The sequence below is a fragment of the Phocoena sinus genome, chromosome 2 (genome assembly GCF_008692025.1).
Source record: "Phocoena sinus isolate mPhoSin1 chromosome 2, mPhoSin1.pri, whole genome shotgun sequence".
Classification (NCBI taxonomy): domain Eukaryota; kingdom Metazoa; phylum Chordata; class Mammalia; order Artiodactyla; family Phocoenidae; genus Phocoena; species Phocoena sinus.
Window position 1 is genome coordinate 109,875,406 of NC_045764.1, and position 20,836 is coordinate 109,896,241.

Consider the following 20,836-nt stretch of genomic DNA (forward strand, 5'->3'; position numbering starts at 1 on the left):
GTGATTATTAGTGAAATCAGGTCTGAGTCACAATAGAAAAAGCATTGGTCTTTTCAAGTCCAAGTTAGGATAATATTGAATAGTAAAGAAGCTAAAATGTGAGAATTGCTGTTTTGTAAAGGAATTCTAAATTTCTTAGTTCCAAAATTAAGAATACAATGTGTATTACCCTATGCAAAGTTGTCTGAAACTGTTCTTCAAGAGTTAATGTAGCACAGGGAACTCTACTCAATATTCTGTGATAACCTATATAAGAAAAGAATCTAAAAAAAGATGAATATATGTGTATGTATAACTGAATCACTTTGCTGTACACCTGAAACTAACACAGCATTGTAAATCAACTATGCTTCAATAAAATTAAATATTTTTTTAAAAAGAGTTAATGTAAAATTTCATTTTTCAGAAACTAGATAAGAAACTTCGGGAAAATCTGAGAGATGCAAGAAACAGTCTTTTTACAGGTGACACACTTGGAGCTGGCCAGTTCAGGTATTATGTTAGTTAATACACCTTATATGCTTGAAAATGAAACATTTGTAGAGTTTTTTGGGTTGTTTTTCCTTGTCTGATAGAATACCCTTATACTGGAAAGTCTAGATCAGGGTTTTGATTCAAATCGTTCTTAAAAATACAAATGGAATATTTTATTTAATTTACCTTCTTTTGTTAGAATTTTTTGTTTTTCATTTTTATCATCTGTAGGATAAATTTTTCTGTTTATACGGCCTTTTTTTTTTTTTGCGGTACGCGGGCCTCTCACTGTTGTGGCCTCTCCCGTTGCGGAGCACAGGCTCTGGACGCGCAGGCTCAGCAGCCATGGCTCACGGGCCTAGCCGCTCCGCGGCATGTGGGATCTTCCCGGACCGAGGCACGAACCCGTGTCCTCTGCATCAGCAGGCGGACTCTCAACCACTGCACCACCAGGGAAGCCCTGTTTATACGGCTTTTGCAGTAAGAAGCCACTTCCTTTTAATTATCATTAAGCCTCTTGGTAATGAAAAAAAGTAAGTTGAATAACTTGTGATGCCTATGTCTATTTCTACCTGTCTATTAACTGGTTTCCATTTTTACATTAAAATACCGGCAAAGTATTTTTGTCTTTTTTACCATGTCTAGTATAAATAGATAATGCCAAAGTTACTGATTGCTCAATTATCATTGAATAGAAATTTTTTTAAAAAACTGTCCATTATAGTGTATTTAACTTTTGTTTATTAAAAATAATGGACAGGGCTTCCCTGGTGGTGCAGTGGTTGAGAGTCCACCTGCCGATGCAGGGGACGCGGGTTCATGCCCCGGTCCGGGAAGATCCCACATGCCGCGGAGTGGCTGGGCCCGTGAGCCATGGCCGCTAAGCCTGCGCGTCCAGAGCCTGTGCTCCACAATGGGAGAGGCCACAACAGTGAGAGGCCCGCGTACCACACACACACACAAATAATAATGGTAATAATGGACAGTATTGGGGTGAGGAAGTAAAGAAACCCACACCAATGGCTGAAAATTATTTCAAGGGGAATAGACAGTATTTTGGAAAATTAATTATTATCCCTAGTTTTAGGTGAATTAATAAATAAAGCCTGTGAAAATAAACTGATACTCAGTATAACTGCCTTCCAGGAATTATACTCTTATGGTAGACTTCATTTTAAGTCAATTTGATGGCTCTTACAGTTTTATATACTATTCCTATAATTTGCAGTTGATACTAACATTGTGTTTCAATTGTTTGTTCAACTGTTTCACCTCCCATATTACTTTAAACTGTTTTGCAATTTCATCGCTGGTCTAAATATTCTTCTAAATAATGATATTTCTTATTAAGTAGAGCAGAGATATCAAATTCTCATCTGATTTTTTTTTTCAACAGAAGCAACCACTATGTCATACCTTACTGAACAGTTCCTTTTTTATTGTGCTCTTGTATAGGCCTTAGAAACCAATATAAAGGCACCGTTTTATTTAGATAAATTTTTTTTTAGTGTATTCACATGATCATAATATAGTTGTCTTACTTTTAGTTTGTTGTATGCATTTCTAAATTATTTGAATTAGGGGTCAGCAGCCTTGTCAGACTATTTATTGTTAAATGTATTTGAATCCAATTGTAGGCTAATGATTCTCAACGAGAATTTGGTAATGTCTAGAGACATGTCAGTTGTCACAATTGGGTAGTTGCTACTGGAATCTAATGGGGTGCATTATGGGATGCTGCTACACATCCTACACTTCACAGGACAACTTCCCATAATAAGAAATTATCCAGCCACAGATGTCAGTAGTGCTGAGTTAAGGAACCCTGCCGTAGGCTATCCTCCCTACCTTCCACCTAGCTCTGGAATAATGAACGATGGTAGAAGGTGGTAAGCGTGCCATTCCTACCTTTTTATCGCCAAGTCTTATAATTAATGCAGTTGGGAGTTCACTGTCTTACACCCAGTAGGGTGTAATGAGTTACTGAAATTGTCAGAGGTCTTTCAGGAGAAAATACATATAGTAAATAAAATCAGGTAGCAATGCCTATTGAAAATTGACGTGTACTCTTGATACAGTAGTGCCTCTAAAGTGAAATCTCTATGCCTTCTGGAGACACATGGTAACCAGATGACTTTGTGCCTCAATTTGCTTTAAATGTAGTTTATTTCATATCTAAATGATAGTGATGGAGTTAAACAATATATGACATGTCTGGTAAGTGAGTAATTATATAATTAGTTACTGTTGTAGTATAATGTTTTGGTTTCATATATTATAATGGGATAGGGTTTTGTGAGCCTCTTCTGTTGAGTCTGCTTTTTTGAATTTGTGTTTTCAGGAAAAAATTGGAATTTGTAATTTATGAAACGATTGAACATTTGTATAAATTTGTAAGATCCTACTCTCTGTAATTGTTTTCCCTGAACCTGACAATGGGTTTTCTTTTTTTCCTTTTATTCAAAAATGTAAAATATAAATCTGAGCAAAAGCAACTTATTCTTACTTTGATAACTATAAAAATTATTCTGTAGGGTTTCCCTGGTGGCACAGTGGTTGAGAGTCCGCCTGCTGATGCAGGGGACACGGGTTCATGCCCCGGTCTGGGAAGATCCCACATGCCGTGGAGCGGCTAGGCCCGTGAGCCATGGCCGCTGAGCCTGCGCGTCCGGAGCCTGTGCTCCGCAACGGGAGAGGCCACAACAGTGAGAGGCCCACGTACCGCTAAAAAAAAAAAAAAAAAAAAAAATTATTCTGTAGAAGTATTTGTATAGGTTTTTTCCTTTAAGAAAGTTCCCTAAGTAAGACTTATAATCTAGCATCATACACAGGCTCTAGGTAGTACAAAGCATTGCTTTACTTGATTGTACTAGAAAATTTTTTAGAAAGCAAAGTATTATGGAATGTCAATATTAGTATACTTACTGTTCATATGAAAATGACATATACTGAAAGTAGTAGAAGAATGTAGATGTATACACAGGTATTAAGAGTTACATAACTTTTTTTTAAATATATTTACAGCTTCCAAAGGCCTTTATTAGTCCTTGTTGACAGAAACATAGATTTGGCAACTCCTTTACACCATACTTGGACATATCAAGCCTTGGTGCATGATGTACTGGTAAGAGGCTAAATATACCACTTTTTGCTAAAATGTAGTAACATTCAATGGTCTTAATTTAAAATTAACATCATGGCTACAGAAATGCAGATGAGAAGGATGGAGCTGTGAAATAGAAACAAAAAAGGTGATGGAATTTGGTATCACTAGATGTGGATGCTGGAGAATAGTAAAGCCTTGAGGTTTAAAGTTCCAAATTTATGGTCTTTAAATTACAGGATAAATCAGTAGTATTGTTGGAATGATGGGGAACAAAAGAATGGAGGAAAATGAGTGGCTGGTTTTTTTTTTTTTTAATTTTCATACTGAGTAAGTAAATAAATTTGTTCTCCTTGGGGAGAAAAGATGTAATTTCTCCTTTTTTTCCTGGGAATCTGTTAAGCCTCATTTTATGGTAAAAATAAATAGTATTTTTTATATTACATCATATGTTTTTGAAGTAATTCCACATAGGTAATTTCATGCTTAAAACTAAAATCTGTTTTATCCATGCATATATTGATCTACTAAACATTGTAAATAGCATGTGATATACACAGATAAATAAAAACAGCCCCAATCTTCAAAGGCAATGGAAAGAAAAGATGTATACAAATAATTTCTATAAGACACTATGTAAAAGGGCCAGAATAGTCCCCATTTGTAAGATAGAAAAATTGAGACACAGAAGTTAAAGGATATGAACCTAAATTACTGGCTTTGCCAAGACCAGCACTCTAATTTACTAAATCTTAGCCCAAGCCTCTAGGGATTATAGTATATAATAGCATCATTATTGCAAAGATTGCCTGAAATGTCATACAGAAAGGAAATGAAAGACATGCAATAGATGGTTTTGGTTTAATGGTTTATTTCTTTAAAACACAGACTCTAACTGTAAAGTATCTTTTAATAAATCAGATTTTAGGATTACTGATGGAAATTGGCAGTTCTGCACACTTCTCTATCTGAGAGTCCTCTGTGATTCTGGACTCGAAGATAAGTGTCAATGATAGTAGTCAACTCTGATTCAGTAGAGAGAGTGAGAAGAATCAAAGGGACACTGCAGAGTGAGAAGAATCAAAGGGACACTGGAGAGTGAGAAGAATCAAAGGGACAGTGGATCCAACCCTGAGTAACAGAACATGGAAAGTAGTTTTCATAGGTCAATAGAGGCTGAAGAACCACTATTGGAGTGCCTACTCTTTGACAGAACATTCTAGACCCTGGTTTTAGCAATAAATAAAGCAAGTGAAAATATTCCTTTCTTCCTGTATCTTACATTCTAGTAGGAGAGACAGGCAATAAATAAAATAAAATATGTAATATTTCGTAAGGTGAAAAATACTCTGGAGAAAAGTAAAGTAAGTAATGGTGAACAGGATTGCAGTTTTAAAATAGGGAAGACCTCACTGAAAAAGAGACATTTGAGAAAGATCTAATGGAGAGAAGGTAGTGAATTATGTAGCTATTTGGGAGAATAGCATTCCAGGCAGAAGGATGCCTGATATGTTTAAAAGATGGCAAGGCAGCCAAAGTGGCTAGAGCAAGTAAGGCAGGGAAAAGTAGCAAGAGATGAAGTTAAATAGAACACGGGATGCAATGTAGCATAGGACATTAAAGGCCACTGTAAGGATTTTGATTTTTAATTTGAGGGAAGCAGAGAGCCTCACATAGTTTTGAGTAAAGGAATGACATCTGATACACATTTTAAGAGTATCATCCTAGCTACTATATTGAAAAAGACTCTTTGGGGGCATAGGAAGAGTCAAGGAGACCAGTTAGGAGTTGCAGTTATCTTAGCAAGAGATGATGGTGTTTTACACCAGGATGGAAATGGTGAGGGTTGTGATAATCTATTGAATGTAGGATATAGGATTGACTGATGAATTGGATGTGAGATGTAAGAGAGAGGAGCCAAAGGTGACTCCAAAGTTTTGGCCTTTGCAAATGGACGGATGTTCTTTATTGAGATGGGAAAGACGTGGGAGAAGCAGTTTTCGGGGAAAAACCAGAGGTTGAGTTTTGGACATGTTAAATGTGAGATGCCCATTAAGATATTTAAGTATAGATATCATTAGATAGTTAGATATATGAGCCTGGAGTTAAGGAGAAACATCTAGTCTAGAGAAATTTTAGAAGTAGTTCATATATAGATGGTATTTAAAGCCAAGAGGTAAGATGAGATCACCAAGAGAGTGAGTATAGATAGAAGAGAGAAGAGGTCTGAGAACTGATCTCTGAGGAATTTCACCATTTAGATATTGAGGTAGTGAGTAGGAATGAACAATATAATATAGGAAGTAGCAGCCAGTGAGGTATGAGAACTACATCTGTGTTGTTTTGGAAACCAGTGAATTAAATGTTTCAAACAGGAGGCAGTAATTAACTTGTACAAATGCTGAGGACTAAGAAGTCACCATTGCATGTGGCAGTGTCACGGTTATTAGTGAATTTCGTAAGAGTGGCTTCTGATCACTCTGATACCAAAACCAGACAAAGATGTCACAAAGAAAGAAAACTACAGGCCAATATCACTGATGAACATAGAAGCAAAAATCCTCAACAAAATACTAGCAAACAGAATCCAACTGCACATTAAAAGGATCATACACCATGATCAAGTGGGGTTTATCCCAGGAATGCAAGAATTCTTCGATATATGCAAATCAATCAACGGGATACACCATATTAACAAACTGAAAGAGAAAAATCATATTATCATCTCAATAGATGCAGAGAATGCTTTCGACAAAATTCAACACCCATTTATGATAAATACCCTCCAGAAAGTAGGCATAGAGGGAACTTTCCTCAACATAATAAAGGCCATATATGACAAACCCACAGCAAACATCGTCCTCAATGGTGAAAAACTGAAACCAATTCCACTAAGATGAGGAACAAGCCAAGGTTGCCCACTGTCACCACTATTATTCAACATAGTTTTGGAAGTTTTAGCCATAGCAATCAGAGAAGAAAAAGAAATAAAAGGAATCCAAATTGGAAAAGAAGTAAAGCTGTCACTATTTGCAAATGACAAGATACTATACATAGAGAATCCTAAACATGCTACCAGAAAACTGCTAGAGCTAATCAATGAATCTGATAAAGTAGCAGGATACAAAATTAATACACAGAAATCTCTTGCATTCCTACACACTAATGATGAAAAATCTGAAAGTGAAATTAAGAAAACACTCCCATTTACCATTGCAACAAAAAGAATAAAATATCTAGGAATAAACCCCCCTAAGGTGACAAAAGACCTGTATGCAGAAAATTATAAGACACTAATGAAAGAAATTAAAGATGATACAAATAGATAGAGAGATATACCATGTTCTTGGGTTGGAAGAATCAACATTGTGAAAATGACTCTACTCCCCAAAGCAATCTACAGATTCAATGCAATCCCTGTCAAACTACCACTGGCAATTTTCACAGAACTTGAACAAAAAATTTCACAATTTGTATGGAAACACAAAAGACCCCGAATAGCCAAAGCAATCTTGAGAACGAAAAATGGAGCTGGAGGAATCAGGCTCCCTGACTTCAGATTATACTACAAAGCTACAATAATCAAGAGAGTATGGTACTGGCACAAAAACAGAAATATAGATCAATGGAACAGGATAGAAAGCACAGAGATAAACCGACACACATATGGTCACCTTATCTTTGATAAAGGAGGCAAGAATATACAGTGGAGAAAAGACAGCCTCTTCAATAAGTGGTGCTGGGAAAGCTGGACAGCTACATGTAAAAGAATGAAATTAGAACCCTCCCTAACACCATACACAAAAATAAACTCAAAATGGATTAAAAACCTAAATGTAAGACCAGGCACCATCAAACTCTTAGAGGAAAACATAGGCAGAACACTTTATGACATAAATCACAGCAAGATCCTTTTTGACCCACCTCCTAGAGAAATGGAAATAAAAACAAAAGTAAACAAATGGGACCTAATGAAACTTTAAAGCTTTTGCACAGTAAAGGAAACCATAAACAAGCCGAAAAGACAGCCCTCAGAATGGGAGAAAATATTTGCAAATGAAGCAACTGACAAAGGATTAATTTCCAAAACATACAAGCAACTCATGCAGCTCAATATCAAAAAAACAAACAACCCAATCCAAAAATGGGTAGAAGACCTAAATAGACATTTCTCCAAAGAAGATATACGGATTGCCAGCAAACACATAAAAGAATGCTCAAAATCATTAATCATTAGAGAAATGCAAATCAAAATACAATGAGATATCATCTCACACCGGTCAGAATGGCCATCATGAAAAAATCTACAAACAATAAATGCTGGAGAGGGTGTGGAGAAAAGGGAACCCTCTTGCACTGTTTGAGGGAATGTAAATTGATGCAGCCACTATGGAGAACAGTTGGAGGTTCCTTAAAAAACTAAATATGGAACTACCATAGGACCCAGCAATCCCACTATTGGGCATATACCCTGAGAAAGCCATAATTCAGAAAGAGTCATGTACCAAAATGTTCATTGCAGCTCTATTACAATAGCCAGGACATGGAAGCAGCCTAAGTGTCCATCAGCAGATGAATGGATAAAGAAGATGTGGCATATATATATAATGGAATATTACTCAGCCATAAAAAGGAACGAAACTGAGTTATTTGTAGTGAGGTGGATGGACCTAGAGACTGTCATACAGAGTAAGTCAGAAAGACAAAAACAAATACCATATGCTAACACATATATATATGGAATCTAAAAAAAAAAAAGGGTCAGAAGAACCTAGGGGCAAGACGGGAATAAAGATGCAGACCTACTAGAGAATAGACTAGAGGATATGGGGAGGAGGAAGGGTAAGCTGTGACAAAGTGAGAGAGTGGCGTGGCCATATATTCACTTCCAAACGTAAAATAGATAGCTAGTGGGAAGCAGCCACATAGCACAGGGAGATCAGCTCGGTGCCTTGTGACCACCTAGAGGGGTGGGATAGGGAGGGTGGGAGGGAGATGTAAGAGGGAAGAGATTTGGGAACATATGTATATGTATAACTGATCCACTTTGTTATAAAGCAGAAACTGACACACCATTGTAAAGCAATTATACTCTAATAAAGATGTTAATAAATAAATAAAAGAGTCATGTACCAAAATGTTTGTTGCAGCTCTATTTACCATAGCTAGGACATGGAAGCAACCTAAGTGTCCATCAACATATGAATGGGTAAAGAAGATGTGGCACATATGTACAATGGAATATTACTCAGTAGAAAAAGGAACGAAACTGAGTTATTTGTTGTGAGGTGGATGGACCTAGAGACTGTCATACAGAGTGAAGTAAGTCAGAAAAAGAAAAACAAATACCATATACTAGCACATATATATGGAATCTAAAAAAAAAAAGAAAGAAAATGGTCAGAAGAACCAAGGGGCAGTATGGGAATAAAGACGCAGACCTACTAGAGAATGGACTTGAGGATATGGGGAGGGGGAAGGGTAAGCTGGGACAAAGTAAGACAGTGGCATGGACATATATACACTACCAAACGTAAAATAGATAGCTAGTGGGAAGCAGCCGCATAGCACAGGGAGATCAGCTCCGTGCTTTGTGATCACCTGGAGGTGTGGGATAGGGAGAGTGGGAGAGAGGGAGATGCAACAGGGAAGAGATACGGGGGCATATGTATATGTATAATTGATTCACTTTGTTATAAAGCAGAAACTGACACACCATTGTAAAGCAATTGTACTCTAATAAAGATAAATATTATAAATATTTTATAATATAAAATATATTAAAAATATAAAAAATATATTTTTTATAATTATAAAAATATATTATAAATATATTATAAATATAAATTAAAATTGGCTTCTGTAGTGTAGGGGTTAAACACTGAAGTAGGTATAAGATAGATTGGAAGAAGTGGCATAGGTGAGAGAATATAGACAAACCTTGAAAGAGTTTTGCTGTATAGGAGAGCTGAGAAAAGGGGTGACTGCTGGAAGGGGATGTGAAATCAAAAAAAGATTTTTAAGCGAGAAAAAGTACAGCATGTTTGTGTATTCCCTATTGGGGAATGATCGAAAGAGAAGAGTTGGTTGTGGAGATAAGAGTGTGCTGCAGGTCTGTATGAGGCATTAGTGACCAGGATGACTACAGACCAGGATTTCTCAACCTTGGCATTATTGACATTTTGGGCCTGATAATTCTTTGCTGTAGGGGGCTGTCCTGTGTATTGTAGGATGTTTAGCAGCATCCCTGACCTCTACTCTCTAGATACCAGTAGCAACCCTTAGTTCTGGACAACCAAAATGTCTTCATTGTCAAATATTCCCATGGGGTAGAGAGGGGTAAAATTGTCTCTGATTAAGAATTACGGTTATAGGCTGATGATGGGAGTTTCAAAGCTGGAGTTGTTTTAGGGAAGAGGACAAGTGAAGAGTCTGGGAGTAACAAGGAAGACACCTAACCCAATCCTGGGTCCAGTGGTTTGAGATGTGTGTAATAAAAAGAAAAAAAGAGGTTGTGGTCTGAGAAGGCTACAGGAGTTAGCCAGTTGGTGTTCAACTAGAGCAAGAAAGTGTTCAGTGGAAGTTGAGAGTAGATGTTCAGAATAGGAGATTTTGCTGAGTACGAGTTCCAGAGGGTAGGCAGAATGGTTTCAGGAATCCAGTAAGAAAGAGAGATGGAATCTGAAAAGGGGTGGCATGATGAGTTAGTTTTGATAGTCTCAAATTAGATTTGGTTGGTGAGTCCCTGCCTGTTGGGTGGGAGCAAGGGTCTTAGTAAGAGCATACAGATCAGGGGTCACCTCTTCACTCCTGCCAGTGGTGTGTGGAGGCCATATAGCGCATCGAGATACTGGGATCCTTTCTAATTCCTAAACTTGAAGGGTTCCTAGAGGAAATTAAAGTACATGATGCTTTGAGTGCAGGCGATAAGATGTGTGTACAGGTAATTGCAATGTAAAGGAATATGCTGAGTCCCCATTGTCAGGAGAGAAATTGGGAAACACAAGTTATGGCAGACATTCCCCAAAACTAGACAAGGCTAATACTGATTTTGAGGTTTTTACTATTGCAGAGTGAAATGAGAATAATAAGTAATATGAAATGAGTTTTTACAACTGACCTTGTATCCTTGTGAGATACACTAATTTTTATTTTCTACTATTTGAAGTTAAAATATTATTTTAAAAATACAAGACAGTAAAAGTATATGGTAGGGGTTTGGGGGGCTTTGTTCTAATCATCTTCACTTCCCAGAATAAAAAGTTGGAAACCATGTGTTTCCAAGGAATTCAATTCAACAAATATTTATTAAGTGCCTCCTCTGTACCAGACACTGCTGGTCACTGGGATACAAGGTAAACAAAGGAGACATGATCCCTGCTTGCATGGAGGTTACAATAGTGGATTCCTGTGGACATTTGGATTATTGGTGTTTTTATTTTTTGTTATAAATAATAGAGCAATGCCCATCTCTAGTTAACTTTCTTTCTTAGGCGAGGTTCTCAGATTCCGTATTACCCTTTAAGCCGTCTTTTCTCAGTAACATTATTATTAAAATATTTAGGTCTTGTGAAAATAGTCTCTTAGAAAATTGGTTATAACAACCTATACAGCTTATATTGAGTTAATCCTGTTCATTAATTTTAATACAGTTTCTAGATGTGAAAAAACTACAACTGAGATATCATAACCAACTGTAAGCAAGCCATTTTTTGTTGATTGTTAAAACTGCAGCTTTTGAGGTTTCTTCCGAGCTTTCAAAATTCTTAATAGTTATACCCTCCACCTCCACAAGATGGAGTAAAAGTTGTAGATGGGAGTTTCAAGTTTAACTTGAAATTGGAGCTTGCTTTTTATATTAAATATCTTTGCCTGAAAATCCAGAACATTGATAATATTTATATATCAGGCCCTGGAAACTGCTGTGAAAATTCACACAGCTTCTCTGTGTGTCAGAAAGGTGATTGTTGTCCTTTAACATCGCAGATACACTCTTCTTATGAAAAACTTTGCAGTGTCCCTTTCCTTTTCTCAGGATATAAGAAGCAAAATTAGTAATTAGAAAGTCATGATTCCTTTTTGTCATGTCTTGGTTGCAGGGGCTGTAGATTTGATTGTTCAACTGCAATGAGTAGTTTTAGGCAAAGGGTGGACATTATTTCATTGCTGTGTCTTGTCCTTTAGTTGGCCTTTGTTTTTTTGAATCTTAGGTGACCTTGTTTGTGCCTTTGGCCCTCTGCTACTGACTCTCATTATTTAAAATATTAAATCAGAATTTGTACTAATTACATAAGGACTTTAGTAAAGTTTATTTTGTTCTTGCCACTCAAGAAGAGAAAAGGAGGTCATTTCCAAGTTAATATATACCTTTAAAAGGTTATTAGAAAAACATTTTAGAAGAACTCGTTTTCTTAAAGATATATGACATTTCTGCATTTGGTTGATTGTATCTTTGTGGGGTACAATTTGACATTATTTCTCTTTTTCCAGTATTTCCTGTAAACTGATAGATCTAGAGACTTAATTAGATTTGGCGCAATTCCTTGCCAAAATAAAAGTTACTTTTACTTTGCTTGGCTTTTTTTCTCATGTGAATATAAATCTTAGCTCTGCATAAATAGGTGTTAACCTATATTACCCAAATGTAACTTTGTTAATATTAGCTCTATCTGCCTCCCCTGGTCTGCTTTAACTCATGGAAGGCAAACAAGACTGCTGAAGACTTACCCATGTTTTCCCAGTGGGATTTACTTATATCTGGTGATTTGGCACACCGCTGTCCAGTTTTCTAAGTCAGGAAAGTGTGAATATCAGTGGAAATAGATTAGACTTTACCATGTGAAAACTAATTCTGTTGTCTTCTATACCCATGTCTTCAGTTCCTTTAACATGATTGAGTACAGCACAGAATGTTCTGATTTCCCAATTTTCAAAACTGAAATTACTTTTCCTTATTTGCCTGGCTATTAGTGCAAACAAGGGGAATGTTTCTTGCCACTATTATGTTATTTCTGAAAACTCTTAACATCTTTGATTCCTTTATCATTTTGTGTTTTAAGTATTCCATCAATACTTAGGTATTAACATGCTGTCCTATTTTTAGAGCAGTAATTTTGCTAACAAGTTACTTGTGTTTTGAATGAGCTGTGTGTCATCACCACGGAAATAGTACTTCACTAGAAATTCTAGTTAATAAAGCTTAACTATTTAAAAATGTTTCTTTTCTTCAGTATCTTTGTTTTGTTAGATAACTTTTAAAAACAAAGGTTCTTCTCAGATGTAGCTGTTAACACCTGTTTATTGTACTTTCTTCCTGTATGGATGATTTGCTGTGCCAAGGTGAGGTTAAGGTATGGGATGGGAAAAGGGATTAAATAGGGTTATATTATGTTATGTTTATCCTATGATAATATAAGGAGCCCATAGGAAAGACATAATACTAACAGGTTGAAATACAATATAGTACACTCTTCTTTGTCAAGAGGCTTGTTATTCTACTGGCAGTTAGACATCTATATATTTTGCACTCTTTTTTTTTATGTCATGGGGGAAAATGACAAGGAAGTAAGCTATTGTAAAGGATTTATTTGAGAAAGTTACAGGGTATGGTCTAAGGATCCAATCTCAGTATTAATGACCTTTTCCTGTCAAGAGGAAATTAAATTATATTCAGTACATTTAATTTGCTAAGACCTAGAAGTTTAATCACTAAGAACTTATATCTTTGAACGAAGATGATTGTATCACAGTCATGCTAGATAATTTCTCCGTATAATTTCTTTTGCTCGTCATTCATTTGCTTATTGATATCCATATTTTATCTCTAGCTCACTATTCTTCAGAGTAGAGTTGAACCATAAAATACTGCTATTACATAAAGGAACCCACAAGTCTAATGCAAGAAGGAGGGAGAAAGAATAGAAAAGATAGCTCACTTTTGTTTTTTTGTATGTTTGTTTTTTGAGAAAGGGCAAAAAAATCAAGCCTCACGTGAGTAAAATTATGTCTACGCAGAAAAGCTTAGCAGCTATTAGTATGACTGGCTCTTAGCATTTATTTGAAAGGGAGTGCTATTATTATTGTAGCTTCTGTTGTAATTTTTTTTTTAATGCAATCCATCAAGTAACAGGTCAGACTGTTAAGACTCTCTAAGAGTTTAAAAATTACATTTAAGGTTATGTTTGTTACTGGAAACAATTAAGCATCAAGAGACATGGTCAAATAAATGTAGCCAAATATTTGTCTACTATGTAGACATGATAAAAATGAGGTAGATATGCATATTCAAATACAGGAAGAGCTCAAAATATTGATACATTATTAAATGAGAAGAGTAAAGTACAGAGTATGTATAATGTAATCCCATTCTTTAAAATTTAAAGGATATGTTTGCTGACATATACAAAAATATTTTTGTAGAAGGATACACAAGAACCTAAACATAGTTTTATGGGCTTTTTGAAATTGTAATCATATGTATCTACTACTAAATTAAAATACATAAACAATTAAAGGTACCTTTATGTAACGAAACATTGGAAGGAGGTCTTTTAGTTTCAGATCTGTATTTTGTCCTTGGAAATAGTAGAAAAGGCAGTAAGAATCTGTGTTATATTTCTTATTGTAGGCAATGTTCTTAAATTCAGAAAACTTATTTAAAACAGAATTACTTTTTCCTAGGATTTCCACTTGAACAGAGTTAATTTGGAAGAGTCTTCAGGAGTGGAGAATTCCCCAGCTGGTGCTAGACCAAAGAGAAAAAACAAGAAGTCTTATGATTTAACTCCAGTTGATAAATTTTGGCAGAAACATAAAGGAAGGTAAATAAGAAAAACAATAAGTAAAAGATTCACCCCCTAAAAAGATATGCAGATGTCATATGACTTAATGGGTTTATAAAAAAAAAAATCAAAATAGGTCACAGTGGTTCATCTACACCATGAATAAGAACTGTAATTAAATAGTCTATGGAGCTCTGTCTTTATTGTTTAATTTCCTAGTTCTTATGTTGCTTTTGTTAGTTGTTTTGTGGGAGCCACTTCCCTTTTCAATAAGTTCACACCATATGATTTTATAGATTTTACAGATAGTCTTTCTGAATTTCATTTCTATCCGCATTGACCCTCTGCAGCACCATTTCTACCTTTCATTAAAATTGGTTTTTGTGATAGGGAAACATGAAGGTGTGATTTTCCTTTTTTGTTCCATGTTTGCCTTCATACAAACCCAATTTTAGATATCTGTGGAGAAAATACCTAAGCCTGAAAACAAGATTTATTCAAAGTACATTAGAAATAATAGGTGAAAAAATTTTAACAATTTGCCATGTGATTTATTATAGGTAGATATGCAGATCCCATGTGTTGCTATGACCCCTTAAAGTTGAGGTACTTCATGAGCTTAGTAACTGCTATAAAAGTTATCTAGTGGTCATTATGGCTAGAGGAATCATTCTAAAAAACAAAAAAATCATTCCTCTGAGAGAAAAAGAATGTTGCTCATCAACAATTATGGAAATACAATGTTATTTATTATAATCTGGACTATTTCAACAGTTACTGTACCTATCTGTCTATATATATATATGTATATCTCCCTGATATGGCTGTTCTTTTTGGTCTCATTTATGTTTAAAGAGAAGTAGGATATAGACTTGGTTCAATACAATTGGTTTTTTTGTATGCTTTATCTTTTTTTATTTATAACCTTTTTTTTTAAACACTGGAAAATCACATTGCTATAACAAAGAATTGTAGTTTCTCTGCAATGAAAAGTCACTATCTTTCTCTCTCTGACTAATGCAATTTTGGGTACTGTTATAATTTATTTTAACTTATTTTCTTCTCTTTGGAATCCTATATATAGTCTACATTTCCTTTTAGAATGGTAAAGTATAAGAATTTACATTATTTATAGAGGATGCAGGATATATTAAAGTTAATTTTAAATTTCACATTCCCTAATAGAAAAACAAAAGCTTAAGAAAACAATTTCTTTATTCATATATGGAAATTTTGAATATTTTCTTTAGACCATATGTTTAGGAACAACTTAAGAGGTCAGTTGAATAGTAAGAACTTTAATTTTTTGTTTGTTAGGTAGGAATAGCCCTCACCCTGAATGTCATGCTGCAATAGCAATGTGGGCACAGATGCTGGGAGACAGCATAGAGTTAAACAAGCTACTTAAATCTCTCTGAGCTTCATTTTCCTCATCAGTGAAATGTGGGATGATACTTCTACCTATCGTCCTATTTCAGGTTGTTGTGAAGATTGACATAATGTAAAGTAACTTGCCCCAAATCATCCAGCTTTCATTGGTAAAACCAGGCATAAAAACCAGTTCTGGCAGATTCTAAAGTCCCTGGTCTTAGCTGTCAGTAGTGTATATGTACCCCACCAAGACTGTGGTCAGAATTAAATGAGACAATAGAGACAGATTCTTAGCATAGTGTTTGTCATACAGTCAGCACTCAATAAATACAAGCAGTTATTATCGTCTGTTAGCCCTGAGACCTAAAGACACTAGAAATTTTAAGGATCATTTAGTTCAACCAGCACATTTTACCTGCTCACTGCTGTTTTCTGACAACATAGACTCTGCTGGACCTCTGTTAGGGCCTGCAGTTGTCATGTAAAACTGGACTGTGTTTCTCAAAATCCTTTCAGGAGCCTTTGTCATTTCTGTGCTGATCATTAGTGAAGTGTTATCAAGTGTCAGCGTGGAGGAAGGGGGACGTGACCATTTCTTTCTTAAAGGAGAAAAAGCTGGCCTCCCCTAAGGCTGTAGATGAAAAATACTCATGTTATAGCACAGGGAGATCAGCTCGGTGCTTTGTGACCACCTAGAGGGGTAGGATAGGGAGGGTGGGAGGGAGATGCGAGAGGGAAGGGATATGGGGATATATGTATACGTATAGCTGATTCACTTTGTTATGCAGCAGAAACCAACACAACATTGTAAAGCAACTATACTCCAGTAAAAATTAATAAAAACAAAACAAACAAACAAAAACTGGGCCCATGTTCTATTTTTACCAGTGGTGGTCTAGATATTGAATTTACAGAATTAAAAGATTTTTTTCACAGTTACAGTTTTTTTCACAGCATGTAATATTTTTTAGTACATCTTTGTAGTTACATGGACCCTTTGACACTATATGTTAATTTGCCTGGTAATATTTAATTGATGTTTGATATACTGTGGTTTCTCTTACTTTGTTTTTCAGTCACTTAAATATCTTTTTATTTTTTCTAATAGTGTATAGGTGAAGAGAAAATGATACAGTTAATGAAAAGAATAGAAATAAAATTTAAATTTGTTTATATATATATTACGCATTTTAAAGAAATAGTATTTACAATGTAAATAGATATCACAAGGATATATAGTAGTATTTATCCTAAATGTTTTCTGCCTGTGTTATATATAATATACATTCAAATCTAAATGAATACATTTGAAATAACAATAAATCCTCATTGTATATATTTCAAAATTCACACAAAAATCAATCTTCTAATCTTATACTTATAGTTCCTCTTGTGCAATACTGTTTCAGTCCATTCCCAGAAGTTGCAGAATCAGTTCAGCAAGAACTAGAGTCTTACAGAGCACAGGAAGATGAGGTTAAACGACTTAAAAGCATTATGGTAAGATTCTGTTTACTTTCTTGGAAATATAGGGAAGCAGAAGGACATCTGGAGGGGGAAAGAAGTTAACTTTTTTTCCTTACAAAAATTCAAGGCCATTCATTGCTTTAATAACAAAAAAAATATATTCCCAACTTACATAAAAGATCTTTTTTAAAAAGAAATCTAAGTTCTAAGGAGAAGAGTGGACTCTTTAAAAAAAATAATATGAATTTATGATTTGAAAAAATATATAATGTGAGTATATTTTAGAGATACATGTTCCAGTGCTGCTCATTTTACTATATTTTTGATCTAGCTTCAAATTTGAGCTGTACTGTTTATTACTGTGTGACCTGTGGCAAGTCTCTGGGCCTACGTCTCTTTTCTTTTTTCTTTTTTTTAATAAATTTATTTATTTTTGGCTGTGCATGGGCTTTCTCTAGTTACGGCGAGCAGGGACTACTCTGTTGTGGCGCACGGGCTTCTCATTGTGGTGGCTTCTCTTGTTATGGAACACGGGCTCTAGGCGCATGGGCTTCAGTAGTCATGGCACGTGGGTTCAGTAGTTGTGGCTCGCGGGCTCTAGAGCGCAGGCTCAGTAGTTGTGGCGCATGGGCTTAGTTGCTTCACGGCATGTGGGATCTTCCTGGACCAGGGCTTGAACCCGTGTCCCCTGCATAGGCAGGTGGATTCTTAACCACTGTGCCACCAGGGAAGTCTCTGGGCCTATTTCTTTATCTGAAAATGCCAGCTGGTCCTTTTTTTAGTCATCCAACCACTCATTAGATTGGTGGTGACTAGAACTTTTCTATAACTGTCAAAAATGCAGATGCTTGCTCCTTAGAAGGGAAGAATTATTATCCTGGGTGACCAGAATCTTACTGTTTATCAGTGATCTTAGGAATATATTGATTTTCATGCTTGGGCTTGGGATTTCTGAGTAGTTACTGGGACCTTTTTTTCCTTCCAGGGACTAGAAGGGGAAGATGAAGGAGCCATAAGTATGCTGTCTGACAATACTGCTAAGTTAACATCAGCCGTTAGGTAAGTAGGCAGTTTATCCTCTTTGAAATCTTTCTGTTGATAAGAATTTATTTTGGAGGTTAAAAAATTGATTAATATTTTTCATGATAGGAAATAATAGTAATAGCATATACCTTTAGACTAAAGAACTAAATTGTGTTTTTAATATGTTCAAGCTGATTTAAGTTCCCTCCTTTTCATATAGCAGATCATTTGTTCCTTTTACTAGTTAGAATTGTATAATGGGGGTAATTTTGCCACCGAGATAGTATCGCTGATAAAGTAAGGTGAGTTATTGTTAATTTTATCATTGCTGCTATTACTTTATTAGCTAAAGTTTAAGCAGTATCTTTTTCATACTTTAAATGCCATCAAGGAGAGAGCGTTTCGTGTTTTAGAAATTTCACATTAATCTGATTTTATTCTAAACCTCCAAATTTTGGAATCAGAAAGTTAAATGGTAGAATAATGATATTTGGGAGGCAGGTTATTTTAAAATAAGAAGCATTTCAACTGTATTAAAGTGGTAAATACTGTATGTGTTCAAGCCTAGAGATTAAGTTCAGTTGATAGTTTAACATGTAATTTTGTCCCTGTTTTACTGTTCCAAGTATCCTCAGAGGAAGCAACCAGGTGTGTGTTTTATTAAAATTTATGTCATTTCCTTAGAGAATTTAATGGTTAATTTTCAATTTTTTGATACTTGTAGTTCTTTGCCAGAACTCCTTGAAAAAAAAAGACTTATTGATCTCCATACAAATGTTGCCACTGCTGTTTTAGAACATATAAAGGTAAATTTAGCTTTTCCTTCCCCACAATATAGCTACTATTTCTGTAGGGTTTTAGACTTTGTAAGATTCTTTCATATTCATTATCTTGTTGAGCCCTCACTGTAATGTTAAGAGATATAATTATTGAAGGCAGCATTATTACCTTCATTTTTGCAAATGAGGAAACCCATCCAGGAAGATCAGTGATTTGTCCAAGTTTACATGTTCAGTAAAGAGAAGTTAGCATCTGTGATATTTTTATTACGTTTTATTGTATTACTTTGTTAATAGTAGACCTGTATCTAAACATCAGTAATACAGATTTAGACATCCCTTTTACTATAGTACTATCTAAAATATCTATTCATTATGTAACTTGGTTCTGAACTTTTTAGTTTTAGATTAGTCTGTTAGCATTATTGCTTCTTACTGTTACCTGCTATACTGTGATTTTGAAACAAATGTACTGGATATTCTGTATGTTGTTATCATAGTTCTTTTTTCTCATTACTTCATTCATGGTAACTCTGTATCAACTGGACTTAATCCATTCTTCAGTATTCTACTGTCATTTATTCTCTGGACATGGAACTGAATTCCAGTGACAGATTGATGATATACTAGAATGTGGCTATTACTGACCCCTACTTTCCATTTGAGATGATACATTTGAAAAAGCAATGTAAAAAAGCTGAATATGCTTGCTTCCTGTCCAAAGTATTGATAACAACTTGGATTTATGGAAAAGGGGATTAAATATTTTTCTTTCTTAATGATTTAAAAAGCCTTAGAGCATTAGAAAGGAGCTAATATAGATAGATAATGGACATTGTACAGCATAGAATTTAAACCTGCATAATTTCTGTTAAGCTGACAACCCGATTTTTTTTCCCCCACATCTTGATAGTGATGCTTGCTATTTTCATGTACCTACAGGAATAGAAACATAATTGAGCAGTCTATAGATGATTTCTGCTGCTGCTATTTTCACTTCCATATGTTGCATCTCTGTAAAGTGGGAAAATGCTGATCAAATTTTTTTACCTGAGATCATTGTCTCCTGTGGAGATAATATATATAACCAGTAAAATGCAACAAAGAGCTATATTGAAAATTTACTTCACTAGGAAAGTAAAGGCTTTGCTTACAAGGCTAAATATGAAGACTGTGAATCTAATATAAAAAGTTAAACAAAAATGTATTGCATTAAAACAAAATATAGGTTCTGCTTTACATCTACTGAACTATAATTATGTAATCAAGATCTTATGATCCATTAAACAAATGTTTCTTGATTACATGCTGTTTATGACAATTGTTAATAGTCCTGTATGTACCTTGAGATTTAAACTGTTCCTTGGATTTTTTTGACATATAGTTTTTTCATTAATTTTTTTCATTATTAAATGTTTATTAATACTTATATTTTACTTTCTGACTTCAGTTCTCACAGTTGTAAAACCAGGAAAGTGCCAAGCTTAGCTTCTACTTCCAGACTGAATTGTGTAACCCAAAGTAACTAATTATCATACCAATGGAAAGTGCACAGTTTCATCTTATTCATAAAACTTTACAAACAGTATCCTGCCACAAATTTATATGAATATACTCTAGGTCAGAGACTAGAGCTTATGGTTTGAGAAAATTCTGGTTAAAGTAATTTACTTACTCAATTATGTTAAGTGGCTCTGTAGGTGTTGTGCTGGGCCCTAGAGATTCTGTAATAAACAGGACAGACAAGTTCTTTGTTCTCTTGGAGCTAATATAGTAGTGACAACAAGCAAAGTAAGCAAATTAGAAAACAGGATAACGTCAGGCATTTAGGTGATATG

At 35.1% G+C, this 20,836-nt stretch overlaps 1 protein-coding gene across 2 annotated transcripts in view; it reads left to right on the top strand.

The window, feature by feature from the left end:
• SCFD1 (sec1 family domain containing 1) overlaps positions 1 to 20,836 on the top strand; it is a 142,744-nt gene that overhangs the window by 50,695 nt on the left and 71,213 nt on the right. For both annotated transcript variants that reach the window (XR_004348513.1, XM_032623103.1), the window contains exons 9-14: positions 407 to 492; positions 3,499 to 3,598; positions 14,258 to 14,397; positions 17,139 to 17,229; positions 18,182 to 18,255; positions 18,944 to 19,025. Coding sequence is in view for 1 of the 2 variants with exons in the window: in XM_032623103.1 (XP_032478994.1) it covers positions 407 to 492; positions 3,499 to 3,598; positions 14,258 to 14,397; positions 17,139 to 17,229; positions 18,182 to 18,255; positions 18,944 to 19,025 (573 nt within the window). In the remaining variant the exon portion in view is untranslated. The remainder of the gene's footprint in view (positions 1 to 406; positions 493 to 3,498; positions 3,599 to 14,257; positions 14,398 to 17,138; positions 17,230 to 18,181; positions 18,256 to 18,943; positions 19,026 to 20,836) is intronic.